At 42.7% G+C, this 17,051-nt stretch overlaps 1 protein-coding gene across 4 annotated transcripts in view; it reads left to right on the forward strand.

The window, feature by feature from the left end:
* Positions 1-17,051, forward strand: part of NFIC (nuclear factor I C) — a 145,174-nt gene that overhangs the window by 66,934 nt on the left and 61,189 nt on the right. For all 4 annotated transcript variants that reach the window (XM_069741804.1, XM_069741812.1, XM_069741822.1 and 1 more), the window contains 3 exons: positions 14,189-14,260; positions 14,393-14,467; positions 14,864-14,987. In XM_069741804.1, the coding sequence (XP_069597905.1) occupies positions 14,189-14,260; positions 14,393-14,467; positions 14,864-14,987 (271 nt within the window). The remainder of the gene's footprint in view (positions 1-14,188; positions 14,261-14,392; positions 14,468-14,863; positions 14,988-17,051) is intronic.

Here is a 17,051-nt window from a genome sequence, read left to right on the forward strand (position 1 = left end):
TTATCGTTCATCTGTGACGTGGCACGTTGTATAGCTGTGAGTTTATCGTACATCTGACATGACACATTGTATACCTGTGAGTTTATCGTTCATCTGTGATGTGACACATTGTATACCTGTGAGTTTTTTGTACATCTGTGACGTGGCACGTTGCATAGCTGTGAGTTTATCGTACATCTGTGACGTGGCACGTTGCATAGCTGTGAGTTTATCGTACATCTGTGACGTGGCACGTTGCATAGCTGTGAGTTTATTGTACATCTGTGACGTGGCACGTTGCATAGCTGTGAGTTTATCGTACATCTGTGACGTGGCACGTTGCATAGCTGTGAGTTTATTGTACATCTGTGACGTGGCACGTTGCATAGCTGTGAGTTTATTGTATATCTGTGACATGACACATTGTATAGCTGAGAGTTTATCGTACATCTGACATGACACATTGTATACCTGTGAGTTTATCGTTCATCTGTGATGTGACACATTGTATACCTGTGAGTTTTTTGTACATCTGTGACGTGGCACGTTGTATAGCTGTGAGTTTATCGTACATCTGACATGACACATTGTATACCTGTGAGTTTATCGTTCATCTGTGATGTGACACATTGTATACCTGTGAGTTTTTTGTACATCTGTGACGTGGCACGTTGCATAGCTGTGAGTTTATCGTATATCTGTGACGTGTCACGTTCAGCTTTGCGCTATCATAGAACTGTGACGTTATGCATTCAAATGTACAATATGTCATGTCACAGATGTACGATGGCTCACAGCAATAAGACAGTTAAAACATATGCCCCAGTGTCGTTTTTCAATATTGCCCTATTGACTACCAGCAAATATCTGTCCTCAGACAAAGAATCATTGGGCCAAATAATGCAGCAGCATACGCAAGAAAAAAATCACACTTATAAGGGTGTGTATGAAGGCATCCTTTTAGTTTGTTGTGCGCCATGGTGTGCTTGGGCGCGCAATCTATATATATGCACCTTATGGCCGTTTTTTAGGGTGCTATGAGTGTATAGTTGGTTCTTGCTGCACAGTTATTGACTACTATTATTTTTAACTATTTGTTTCTTGAAAAAATAAAATCCAACCATAAAATCTATAGTATATTATAATCTATAACTAAATATTCTGTATCTATTGAAGTGTGGTGTATGAGGGGAGAGGTGTGCTCTGTATGGGGGGTGCTGAGTGCGCAGTGCGGGGGGATGTTCTGCTCCTCTGCAGGGAGGACAGATGTGAGGAGTGAGAAGTGCTGAGCTCAGCGTCTGCAGGAGCACGATATTAATAGAGAGACGCAGAAACGGGGGAGGGCTACCCACTGATGTTGGCACGTACCACATGGGCGAAGGGGGACTGGGGACACCCTACTTGCCATTCGCTTACTGACTGCGACAATGAATGGGGAGGAAAATAGTGCTGTACTGAAGGGAGATGACACACATTACTACAAGTATCTTCCAGAGAGGTGCACACCTTCATCTACATGTGTTTCCTCACACACATTCTGGACAGTCAGCAAATGTCCGTCCTGGAAGTGAGAAGCGCAGTAAAGTGTGGACAATGGTAGAGGGCACATGTCCTGGCAGTGCCGCACACTCTACAACTCCCATGCCCAGCGGCCTTGAGATCCATTTCATTATTGGCATCATTCGCTGGCATACATACGCAGTGTCGGAGTGGGGGGCCAAGGGGCCACCAGTAACCAACTCCAGGGTCCCACTTGTCAGCTACATGCAAATGTGACATTATCCTCAATCACTAATTTCTACCATTATGAACTGGGAAGATTATTACATGAATACGATGCTGCCTTTGTCTATAGTGATTCTAGTATATAGTGCCCAGTACTGCTCGTGGCCCAATCTTGCACAGGGCCCACCGGAGGATTCTCCTGTTGTCCTGTAGGACAGTCCAGGGCTGTAAATTATACAGATTCCTATTCTGACTTCTTAGTGTTTCCTCCTGATGCCATACATATTTAACCATTTAGTGAATAGAGTTACAGTTTTTGGCTCGGTGTTTGGTGTGTTCTTTCACCATTACAGTGCTATTTACTGTCATACTGTATCTGTTTTATTTGATAAGATAGATCACAGGTGAACGTGTCACGTCACAGACGTATGATAGATCACAGCTCAATGTGTCACGTCACAGACGTATGATAGATCACAGCTGAACATGTCACGTCACAGACATAAGATGGATCACAGGTGAACGTGTCACGTCACAGATGTATGATAAATCACAGCTCAATGTGTCATGACACAGACATATGATAGATCACAGCTGAACGTGTCACGTCACAGACGTATGATAGATCACAGCTCAATGTGTCACGTCACAGACGTATGATAGATCACAGCTGAACGTGTCACGTCACCGACATATGATAGATCACAGCTGAACGTGTCACGTCACAGATGTATGATAAATCACAGCTCAATGTGTCATGACACAGACATATGATAGATCACAGCTGAACGCGTCACGTCAGAGACATATAAAAGATCACAGCTGAACATGTCACCTCACAGACGTATGATAGATCACAGCTGAACGTGACACATCACAGACGTATAATAGATCACAGCTGAACGTGTCACATCACAGACATATAATAGATCACAGCTGAACGTGTCGCGTCACAGACATATATTAGATCACAGCTCAGTGTCACGTCACCGAAGTATGATAGATCACAGCTGAACAGGACACATCACAGACATATAATAGATCACAGCTGAACATGTCACGTCACAGACATATAATAGATCACAGCTGATCGTGTCACATCACAAACATATAATAGATCACAGCTCAATGTGTCACGACAGACGTATTATAGATCACAGCTGAACGTGTCACGTCAGAGACATATAATAGATCACAGCTGAACGTGACACATCACAGACGTATAATAGATCACAGCTGAACGTGTCACGTCACAGACATATATTAGATCACAGCTCAATGTGTCGCGTCACCGAAGTATGATAGATCACAGCTGAACAGGACACATCACAGACATATAATAGATCACAGCTGAACATGTCACGTCACAGACATATAATAGATCACAGCTGATCGTGTCACATCACAGACATATAATAGATCACAGCTCAATGTGTCACGTCACAGACGTATGATAGATCACAGCTGAACGTGTCACGTCACCGACATATGATAGATCACAGCTGAACGTGTCACCTCACAGACATATAATAGATCACAGCTGAACATGTCACGTCACAGACATATAATAGATCACAGCTGAACGTGTCACCTCACACACGTATGATAGTTCACAGCTGAACGTGTCACCTCACAGACATATAATAGATCACAGCTGAACATGTCACGTCACAGACATATAATAGATCACAGCTGAACGTGTCACCTCACACACGCATGATAGTTCACAGCTGAACGTGTCACATCACAGACATATAATAGATCACAGCTGAACGTGTCACGTCACAGACATATAATAGATCACAGCTGAACGTGTCACGTCACAGACATATATTAGATCACAGCTCAGTGTCACGTCACCGAAGTATGATAGATCACAGCTGAACAGGACACATCACAGACATATAATAGATCACAGCTGAACATGTCACGTCACAGACATATAATAGATCACAGCTGATCGTGTCACATCACAGACATATAATAGATCACAGCTCAATGTGTCACGACACAGACGTATTATAGATCACAGCTGAACGTGTCACGTCAGAGACATTTAATAGATCACAGCTGAACGGGACACATCACAGACGTATAATAGATCACAGCTGAACATGTCACATCACAGACATAATAGATAACAGCTGAACGTGTCACATCACAGACATATAATAGATCACAGCTGAACGTGTCACGTCACAGACATATAATAGATCACAGCTGAACGTGTCACGTCACAGACATATATTAGATCACAGCTCAATGTGTCACGTCACCGAAGTATGATAGATCACAGCTGAACAGGACACATCACAGACATATAATAGATCACAGCTGAACATGTCACGTCACAGACATATAATAGATCACAGCTCAATGTGTCACGTCACAGACGTATGATAGATCACAGCTGAACGTGTCACGTCACCGACATATGATAGATCACAGCTGAACGTGTCACCTCACAGACATATAATAGATCACAGCTGAACATGTCACGTCACAGACATATAATAGATCACAGCTGAACGTGTCACCTCACACACGTATGATAGTTCACAGCTGAACGTGTCACCTCACAGACATATAATAGATCACAGCTGAACATGTCACGTCACAGACATATAATAGATCACAGCTGAACGTGTCACCTCACACACGTATGATAGATTACAGCTGAACATGTCACATCACAGACATATAATAGATCACAGCTGAACGTGTCATGTCACAGACATATAATACATCACAGCTGAACGTGTCATGTCACAGACATATATTAGATCATAGCTCAATGTGTCACGTCACCGAAGTATGATAGATCACAGCTGAACAGGACACATCACAGACATATAAAAGATCTCAGCTGAACATGTCACGTCACAGACATATAATAGATCACAGCTGATCGTGTCACATCACAGACATATAATAGATCACAGCTCAATGTGTCACGTCACAGACGTATGATAGATCACAGCTGAACGTGTCACGTCACCGACATATGATAGATCACAGCTGAACGTGTCACCTCACAGACATATAATAGATCACAGCTGAACATGTCAAGTCACAGACATATAATAGATCACAGCTGAACGTGTCACCTCACAGACATATAATAGATCACAGCTGAACATGTCACGTCACAGACATATAATAGATCACAGCTGAACGTGTCACGTCACCGACGTATGATAGATCACAGCTGAACGTGTCACCTCACAAACATAATAGATCACAGCTGAACATGTCACATCACAGACGTATGATAGATCACAGCTGTATGTGACACGTCACAGACATATAATAGATCACAGCTGAACGTGTCACCTCACAGACGTATGATAGATCACAGCTGAATTTGTCACATCACAGACATATAATAGATCACAGCTGAACGTGACACGTCACAGACGTATGATAGATCACAGCTGAACATGTCACATCACAGACGTATGAAAGATCACAGCTGAACATGTCACATCACAGACATATAATAGATCACAGCTGAACGTGTCATGTCACAGTTGTATAATAGATCACAGCTGAATATGACACATCACAGACATATAATAGATCACAGCTGTATGTGACACGTCACAGACATATAATAGATCACAGCTGAACGTGTCACCTCACAGACGTATGATAGATCACAGCTGAACATGTCACATCACAGACGTATGAAAGATCACAGCTGAACATGTCGCGTCACAGACATATAATAGATCACAGCTGAACGTGTCACGTCACCGACGTATGATAGATCACAGCTGAACGTGTCATTTTACAGACATATAATAGATCACGGCTGAACGTGTCACGTCACAGGCATATAATAGATCACAGCTGAACGTGTCATGTCACAGATGTATGATAGATCACAGCTGAACGTGTCACGTCACAGACATATAATAGATAACACCTGAACATGTCACATCACAGACATAATAGATCACAGCTGAACGTGTCACATCACAGACATATAATAGATCACAGCTGAACGTGACACGTCACAGACGTATGATAGATCACAGCTGAACATGTCACATCACAGACGTATGAAAGATCACAGCTGAACATGTCACGTCACAGACATATAATAGATCACAGCTGAACGTGTCACGTCACCGACGTATGATAGATCACAGCTGAACGTGTCATGTTACAGACATATAATAGATCACGGCTGAATGTGTCACGTCACAGACATATAATAGATCACAGCTGAACGTGTCATGTCACAGATGTATGATAGATCACAGCTGAATGTGTCACGTCACAGACATATAATCGATCACACCTGAACATGTCACATCACAGACATAATAGATCACAGCTGAACGTGTCACATCACAGACATATAATAGATCACAGCTGAACATGTCACGTCACAGACATAATAGATCACAGCTGAACGTGTCACGTCACAGACATATAATAGATCACAGCTGAACGTGTCACGTCTCAGACATACAATAGTTCACAGCTGATCGTGACACGTTCATCTGTGATCTATTATATGTCTGTGACGTGACATGTTCAGCTGTGATCTATTATATGTCTGTGAGGTGACACGTTCAGCTGTGATCTATCATATGTCGGTGACGTGACACGTTCAGCTGTGATCTATCATATGTCTGTGACGTGACACATTGAGCTGTGATCTATTATATGTCTGTGATGTGACACGATCAGCTGTGATCTATTATATGTCTGTGACGTGACATGTTCAGCTGTGATCTATTATATGTCTGTGATGTGTCATATTCAGCTGTGATCTATCATACAACTGTGACATGACACATTCAGCTGTGATCTATTATATGTCTGTAACATGACACGTTCAGCTGTGATCTATCATAGGTCGGTGACGTGACACGTTAAGCTGTGATCTATTATATGTCTGTGATGTGACATGTTCAGCTGTGATCTTTCATACATCTGTGATGTGACATGTTCAGCTGTGATCTATCATACGTCTGTGAGGTGACACGTTCAGCTGTGATCTATTATATGTCTGTGATGTGACAAATTCAGCTGTGATCTATCATACGTCTGTGAGGTGACACGTTCAGCTGTGATCTATTATATGTCTGTGACATGACATGTTCAGCTGTGATCTATTATATGTCTGTGAGGTGACACGTTCAGCTGTGAACTATCATACGTGTGTGAGGTGACACGTTCAGCTGTGATCTATTATATGTCTGTGACTTGACATGTTCAGCTGTGATCTATTATACGTCTGTGAGGTGACACGTTCAGCTGTGATCTATCATATGTCGGTGACGTGACACGTTCAGCTGTGATCTATCATACGTCTGTGACGTGACACATTGAGCTATGATCTATTATATGTCTGTGATGTGACACGATCAGCTGTGATCTATTATATGTCTGTGACGTGTCCTGTTCAGCTGTGATCTATCATACTTCGGTGATGATACACATTGAGCTGTGATCTAATATATGTCTGTGACGTGACACGTTCAGCTGTGATCTATTACATGTCTGTGACGTGACACGTTCAGCTGTGATCTATTACATGTCTGTGACGTGACACGTTCAGCTGTGATCTATTATATGTCTGTGATGTGACATGTTCAGCTGTAATCTATCATATGTGTGTGAGGTGACACGTTCAGCTGTGATCTATTATATGTCTGTGACGTGACGTGTTCAGCTGTGATCTATTATATGTCTGTGAGGTGACACGGTCACAGACATATAATAGATTACAGCTGATCGTGTCATGTCACAGATGTATGATAAATCACAGCTCAATGTGTCACGACACAGACGTATGATAGATCACAGCTGAACGTGTCACGTCAGAGACATATAATAGATCACAGCTGAACATGTCACCTCACAGACGTATGATAGATCACAGCTGAATGTGACACATCACAGACGTATAATAGATCACAGCTGAACGTGTCACATCACAGACATAATAGATAACAGCTGAACGTGTCACATCACAGACATAAAATAGATCACAGCTGAACGTGTCACGTCACAGCCATATAATAGATCACAGCTGAATGTGTCACGTCACAGACATATATTAGATCACAGCTCAGTGTCACGTCACCGAAGTATGATAGATCACAGCTGAACAGGACACATCACAGACATATAATAGATCACAGCTGAACATGTCACGTCACAGACATATAATAGATCACAGCTGATCGTGTCACATCACAGACATATAATAGATCACAGCTCAATGTGTCATGACACAGACGTATGATAGATCACAGCTGAACGTGTCACGTCAGAGACATATAATAGATCACAGCTGAACATGTCACCTCACAGACGTATGATAGATCACAGCTGAACATGTCACCTCACAGACGTATGATAGATCACAGCTGAAAATGTCACCTCACAGACATATAATAGATCACAGCTCAATGTGTCACGACACAGACGTATTATAGATCACAGCTGAACGTGTCACGTCAGAGACATTTAATAGATCACAGCTGAACGTGACACATCACAGACGTATAATAGATCACAGCTGAACGTGTCACATCACAGACATAATAGATAACAGCTGAACGTGTCACATCACAGACATATAATAGATCACAGCTGATCGTGTCACATCACAGACATATAATAGATCACAGCTCAATGTGTCACGACACAGACGTATTATAGATCACAGCTGAACGTGTCACGTCAGAGACATTTAATAGATCACAGTTGAACGTGACACATCACAGACGTATAATAGATCACAGCTGAACGTGTCACATCACAGACATAATAGATAACAGCTGAACGTGTCACATCACAGACATATAATAGATCACAGCTGAACGTGTCACGTCACAGACATATAATAGATCACAGCTGAACGTGTCACGTCACAGACATATATTAGATCACAGCTCAATGTGTCGCGTCACCGAAGTATGATAGATCACAGCTGAACAGGACACATCACAGACATATAATAGATCACAGCTGAACATGTCACGTCACAGACATATAATAGATCACAGCTGATCGTGTCACATCACAGACATAAAATAGATCACAGCTCAATGTGTCACGTCACAGACGTATGATAGATCACAGCTGAACGTGTCACGTCACCGACATATGATAGATCACAGCTGAACGTGTCACCTCACAGACATATAATAGATCACAGCTGAACATGTCACGTCACAGACATATAATAGATCACAGATGAACGTGTCACCTCACACACGTATGATAGTTCACAGCTGAACGTGTCACGTCACAGTTGTATGATAAATCACAGCTCAATGTGTCACGACACAGACGTATGATAGATCACAGCTGAAGGTGTCACGTCAGAGACATATAATAGATCACAGCTGAACATGTCACCTCACAGACGTATGATAGATCACAACTGAACGTGACACATAACAGACGTATAATAGATCACAGCTGAACGTGTCACATCACAGACATAATAGATAACAGCTGAACGTGTCACATCACAGACATATAATAGATCACAGCTGATCGTGTCACGTCACAGACATATAATAGATCACAGCTGAACGTGTCACGTCACAGACATATATTAGATCACAGCTCAGTGTCACGTCACCGAAGTATGATAGATCACAGCTGAACAGGACACATCACAGACTTATAATAGATCACAGCTGAACATGTCACGTCACAGACATATAATAGATCACAGCTGATCGTGTCACATCACAGACATATAATAGATCACAGCTCAATGTGTCACGACACAGACGTATGATAGATCACAGCTGAACGTGTCACGTCAGAGACATATAATAGATCACAGCTGAACATGTCACCTCACAGACGTATGATAGATCACAGCTGAACGTGACACATCACAGATGTATAATAGATCACAGCTGAACGTGTCACATCACAGACATAATAAATAACAGCTGAACGTGTCACATCACAGACATATAATAGATCACAGCTGAACGTGTCACGTCACAGACATATAATAGATCACAGCTGAACGTGTCACGTCACAGACATATATTAGATCACAGCTCAATGTGTCACGTCACCGAAGTATGATAGATCACAGCTGAACAGGACACATCACAGACATATAATAGATCACAGCTGAACATGTCACGTCACAGACATATAATAGATCACAGCTGATCGTGTCACATCACAGACATACAATAGATCACAGCTCAATGTGTCACGTCACAGACGTATGATAGATCACAGCTGAACGTGTCACGTCACCGACATATGATAGATCACAGCTGAACGTGTCACCTCACAGACATATCATAGATCACAGCTGAACATGTCACGTCACAGACATATAATAAATCACAGCTGAACGTGTCACCTCACACACGTATGATAGTTCACAGCTGAACGTGTCACCTCACAGACATATAATAGATCACAGCTGAACATGTCACGTCACAGACATATAATAGATCACAGCTGAACGTGTCACCTCACACACGTATGATAGATTACAGCTGAACATGTCACATCACAGACATATAATAGATCACAGCTGAACGTGTCACGTCACAGACATATAATAGATCACAGCTGAACGTGTCACGTCACAGACATATAATAGATCACAGCTCAATGTGTCACGTCACCGAAGTATGATAGATCACAGCTGAACAGGACACATCACAGACATATAATAGATCACAGCTGAACATGTCACGTCACAGACATATAATAGATCACAGCTGATCGTGTCACATCACAGACATATAATAGATCACAGCTGAACGTGTCACCTCACACACGTATGATAGTTCACAGCTGAGCGTGTCACCTCACAGACATATAATAGATCACAGCTGAACGTGTCATGTTACAGACATATAATAGATCACGGCTGAACGTGTCACGTCACAGACATATAATAGATCACAGCTGAACATGTCATGTCACAGATGTATGATAGATCACAGCTGAACGTGTCACGTCACAGACATATAATAGATCACACCTGAACATGTAACATCACAGACATAATAGATCACAGCTGAACGTGTCACATCACAGACATATAATAGATCACAGCTGAACGTGTCACGTCACAGACATAATAGATCACAGCTGAACGTGTCACGTCACAGACATATAATAGATCACAGCTGAACGTGTCATGTCTCAGACATATAATAGTTCACAGCTGATCGTGTCATGTCACAGATGTATGATAGATCACAGCTGAACGTGACACGTCACAGACATATAATAGATCACAGCTGATCGTGTCATGTCACAGACATATAATAGTTCACAGCTGATCGTGTCATGTCACAGATATATGGTAGATCACAGCTGAACGTGACACGTCACAGACATATAATAGATCACAGCTGAACATGTCATGTCACAGACGTATAATAGATCACAGCTGAACGTGTCACATCACAGACATATAATAGATCACAGCTGAACGTGTCACGTCACAGACATAATAGATCACAGCTGAACGTGTCACGTCACAGACATATAATAGATCACAGCTGAACGTGTCATGTCTCAGACATATAATAGTTCACAGCTGATCGTGTCATGTCACAGATGTATGATAGATCACAGCTGAACGTGTCATGTCACAGACATATAATAGATCACAGCTGATCGTGTCATGTCACAGACATATAATAGTTCACAGCTGATCGTGTCATGTCACAGATATATGGTAGATCACAGCTGAACGTGACACGTCACAGACATATAATAGATCACAGCTGAACATGTCATGTCACAGACGTATAATAGATCACACCTGAACGTTTCACGTCACAGACATATGATAGATTACAGCTGATCGTGTCATGTCACAGATGTATGATAGATCACAGCTGAACGTGACACGTCACAGACGTATGATAGATCACAGCTGAACGTGTCACATCACAGACATAATAGATCACAGGTGAACGTGTCATGTCACAGACGTATGATAGATCACAGCTGAACGTGTCACGTCACAGACATATAATAGTTCACAGCTGATTGTGTCATGTCGCAGACATATAATAGATCACAGCTGAACGTGTTATGTCACAGACGTATGATAGATCACACCTGAACGTGTCACGTCACAGACATATAATAGATTACAGCTGATCATGACATGTCACAGATGTATGATAGATCACAGCTGAACGTGACATGTCACAGACATATAATAGATCACACCTGAACGTGTCATGTCATAGACATATGATAGATCACAGCTGAACATGACACGTCACAGATGTACGATACCTCACAGCTATAAAAAGTGTTGCATCACAAATGTGCGATCGCTCACACCTGAACAATGTTTCACATCACAGCTGTACAATAGATCATAGGTGAACAATAAAGAACAATTCTAACAGTTGCTTTGAAATCCTGGTAGAATTTGAAAGCATTTTTATCACTTGTTTATTAGAGCAACTTGCTGTGATTGCTATTTTATGACTTTAAATAGAAAACTTGAGACAATTGAATTTCGTCTGTCACCGCCATCATTATTGTTCAGGGGATATCCAAAGCAGTGACAAGGAGTCAGGTGTATTTTAACAATGCTGCTCCTAATCATTGGTAATGGGCACCTCGCTTTTAATAACATATTCTATTGATATACAGTTTGTATATCAATAGATATTTATCTAGAGTACATCTCCAAGGTGCATTCTCCTTGTAGACCTCCTGTAGTGAAATATGCATTTCCTGCAGTACGGTTAACCCATGCATGTCCATTGCTAGGTGTAAGATCTGTGGTAACATCTGCAGAATACCAGGACATGCTGGATTTTTATGAGTCTCATGCACAAGGTTGGTGCTTGTGTCCTGTGGCCACATATCCATAAGACAATGTATTTGCAATGTTAAGTTTATTTAGCTTTACCGCAGAGATAATTTTTTACACTAAGGCCATGTTCACACAGTGCGTTTTTTACCGCGGAACCGCGGCGGTTTTGCCGCTGCGGTTCCGCAGCTGTTTTCCATGCAGGGTACAGTACACTGTACCCTATGGAAAACAGGACACACTGTGCACATGGTCCGGAAATTGTTAAAAAAAAGACGCGCTGAATAGCTCCCGGAAAAAAGAAGGAGCATGTCAATTCTTTTTCCGGAGCCGCAGCGGTTCTGCACCCATAGACCTCCATTGTGAGGTCCAAACCGCAGTAAAACCCGCAGATCAAAAATATATCTGCGGGTTTTACTGCGATTTGATGTGCAGAACCGCTGCAGCAGGAAGTGCGGGGAGCGGGCGGAAGTGCGTGGGCGGAGTGTGGCTGCCCCCCCCGTGTTCCGATCCCGCCCCCCCGTGCTCCGATGCCCCCCCCCAGTGCTCCGATGCCCCCCCCCAGTGCTCTGATGCCCCCCCCGTGCCCTAATCTCCCCCCCTTATACTCACCCGGCGTCCCGGTGTCCGTCCGGCCGTCTTCTCCCTGGGCGCCGCCATCTTGCAAAATGGCGGGCGCATGCGCAGTGCGCCCGCCGAATCTGCCGGCCGGCAGATTCGTTCCAAAGTGCATTTTGATCACTGAGATATAACCTATCTCAGTGATCAAAATAAAAAAATAGTAAATGACACCCCCCCCCCTTTGTCACCCCCATAGGTAGGGACAATAAAAAAAATAAAGAATTTTTTTTTTTTTTTTTCACTAAGGTTAGAATAGGGGTAGGGGTAGGGTTAGGGGTAGGGTTAGGGTTAGGGTTAGGGGTAGGGTTAGGGGTAGGGTTAGGGGTAGGGTTAGGGGTAGGGTTAGGGGTAGGGTTAGGGGTAGGGTTAGGGTTAGGGGTAGGGTTAGGGGTAGGGTTAGGGTTAGGGGTAGGGTTAGGGGTAGGGTTAGGGTTAGGGGTAGGGTTAGGGGTAGGGTTAGGGTATTTTCAGCCATTTTAACCCTAAAAAAATTCCTAGAAAACACACAGACTCTGGCTAGAAAACTGCATCAAAAAAACGCATCAAAAAACGCATCAAAAAACGCATCAAAAACGGACCAAAAAAGGACCAAAAAAAGGACCTGCGTTTTCTGCCAAGAGCTGCAGTTTTTTAAAAAACAGTCAGGAAAAAAAAAGGATGGAAATCCTGAACGTGTGAACATACCCTAAAAGTCCATTTTATAATTATCAGCACAGAAGTTTATCTAGTCATCTTTTCCTGGATGGATTTTTTCTGATGTTATGTTATTTTATGAATTTGCATTACCTGTTTTAATATACACTTTTATGAGCCGTGTCTGTCCTTATGATGACATGATATACACTTGTAACAGTTAGCAGAGATATACTTGCTCTGAAATTCTCATAGGCCATGAAAGTTTTTTTTAGGGGAGGAAATTATCATTCATGGAGTAACTTTCAGCAATCCACAATTTTTAAGGCTTTAGAAAGTAAACATGATAATATACGAATAGCTGGATTATTGCTGCCTTTAGTGGGAATCTTTTGACTCACTTAAAGTATCTGTTCTCTGCAGATTCAGAACAGGATAGCAGCCCCCGCACAGCCATTGGCTCGGACATGGAGGACACTAAACCGATCAATTTGGGTAAGTGATGAGGTTCTGCCTTGTATCTCCCTGGCCCTTGTGATGGTAGTGTGTGCTTCCGGTAAGCGCATCCGCCCACATGTATTCTTCACCACCAAGTCATATCACTGCTTTTTTTGTGTGTCTCTGCAGACTTGACGGATTTCCAAGAGAGTTTTGTCACTTCTGGTGTTTTCAGCGTGACAGAGTTGATTCAAGTATCTAGAAGTGAGTAAGCAGTCCTATATCCGAGGGAGTCCTAACCTAAATGCGTATTACTGAAGAAGGGGCATTGTATTTGTAGTATTCGTGTTGTCATTCGGCTTCACTTGTATTGGCGCTCTTTTGTATCACTGATTGGTTATTATGGGTTGATATTTGGCACTGGAATAGAAATCCATTCTTAAAGAATGAAACGTTGTTTTGGCCCATTCTACAATATCTGGAGATAACATACAATTATGGTTAAATGCAATATAATGAAATCACTATGCCCTATGGGCAAACCTGTTGTTAATGTTATTTTGTAACATTCCTTGTTTTATAGTAAATGAATGGAATCCCCCTCCAATGACAAACCTTAGGAATCATGCATTTCATTGCATGTGTTTTTGTATTTTACAGCCCCAGTTGTGTCTGGATCAGGACCCAATTTCTCTCTGGGAGAGCTACAGGGACACCTGGCATATGATTTAAACCCTGTCGGAACTGGGATGAGAAGGACCCTCCCTAGCACGTCATCGAGCGGGTATGTCCTCTTGTTTGTATGGTTTAACATGCAAATCAATATAGGATCTAATGATCAAATGCCATCATATAGCACATGAGCATAATTTACTGGCTTGAAACAATTTACTGGCTTGATTGATTTTAAAATCTGCTCTTTCTTAGGCCGGTTTCACACATCAGTGGCTCCAGTACGTGAGGTGACAGTTTCCTCACGTACCGGAGCCACTGACACACGTAGACACATTAAAATCAATGCATCTGTGCAGATGTCATTGATTTTTTGCGGACCATGTCTCCGTGTGCCAAACACGTGGGGCCGCCGATTACAGTCATGAATATGCGGCTCCACCTCCCATAGGGGTGGAGCTGCATATTCATTACTGTAAATGAGCGGCCCCACGTGACCGCTCATACAGTAGAAGGTGCGGCCAGGACAGGAAGCAGCGACAGCCAACGAGGGAGCTGGGTGAGTATTTTCAGAACAGCGGGGGGGGGCGCACAGGGGGTGGGGAAATGGACCTTTATTTTAAACAAGAAAAACCACAAAAAAAATGGATTATTCATATCTTCTGTACAGCAAACGCTGCTGCACAGAAGATATGAATCGCGGCTTCAGCACCATGTGGGGGGGACAGTGCTTACTGGAGCGCTGTCTCCTGCACGGCACACCGACTGCACACGGACAACGTCCGTGTGCGGTACGTGTTTTGCACGGACCCATTGACTTTAATGGGTCCGTGTAATACGTGCGCTCCCACGAACACTGACATGTCTCCGTGTTTGGCACACGGAGACACGGTCCGCAAAAAATCAATGACATCTGCACAGATGCATTGATTTTAATGTGTCTACGTGTGTCAGTGTCTCCGGTACGTGAGGAAACTGTCACCTCACGTACCGGAGCCACTGATGTGTGAAACCGGCCTTAATCTACTTAAGCCGGCCACACACATTAGTTGGCTGTCAGACAAACAATCATTCGGATACCAGTCATCTCGGCCAGTTTTCCCATACATGGCAGTGCTTACACGGCCGAGTGCTCTCTATGAGAAAGCCATCATGTCTGGCGACAATTATCTCCAAGAGAACAAAGTGATCTGTAGTCCAAAATTTGATATGCCCCATCAACAACTACCTCGACAATGAGTAGTCTGAGGCCGTCCTAAAAATCAGACTGTCTGATGAAATTATTGATATTGGTGGGTTTCACTGACGTTAGTCTAAAGTTTTTGGGGGGCCTTTAGTCATATAATAGGTAAATATGGCACTCCTAGGTACATGGATAGGGTCCCACACCCTTAGTGGACAATACAGCGAGGGACAGCTCTTTCTGCACCCACTTGTCTTGCAGCGATGTCTACATCAGAGATCTGTGAGAAGGAAGAGTACATTGACGTTTTCCTCCTTATGAATTCATTGCAGTTTAATCTTGTTTTTAACATATATGCACTCAACACTTAAATCGCAGCCCTAAGAAGGAGAAATTGTGGAATTATGGAAATCACAGGATAGATAGGCATATTAATGATATGCAAATGATGAAAAAATGGAAACAAAAATGTTCAAAAACATCTTGATTTATTTAGTGTTGAGTATTAGCACCACACGAAGAAATCTCTGCACTTATGCGCCATGGCTGCTATCAGTCAGGTTATTAATATTTGTCTGAAGAATGTTCGCAAATCATCAAAATCTGCTGCTGGCAGCTCTTTGTAGTGACGCCACTTATTGATAGCAGCCAAAGCGTATTTTTAAAAATTTTTCATCATTTGCATATCATTATCTTGTCTATTGATCCTGTGATTTAAATAATACATCGACTTTTCCCTTCTTGGTGTTTGTAATTCAATGGTGAGTATATAAAGCATGACACATGTAAATGATATGCCTTTTATATGACAAATGAAAGCTTGCTGTTCTGCACAGGAGAGCCTGTATGGAGCTGCCCGGCCTCAGTGGACCGCTGTACAGGTCATATTCTACTGTGATACCAGCAGGCATAAGGCCATGCCCTCCTTTTCCCTGTTTCCATAGCATATCAGAGGCATATGCGGGTACAGTAGTGGACCGAACTACCGCGCTG

This window comes from Ranitomeya imitator, chromosome 1 (genome assembly GCF_032444005.1).
Source record: "Ranitomeya imitator isolate aRanImi1 chromosome 1, aRanImi1.pri, whole genome shotgun sequence".
Taxonomy (NCBI): Eukaryota; Metazoa; Chordata; class Amphibia; order Anura; family Dendrobatidae; genus Ranitomeya; species Ranitomeya imitator.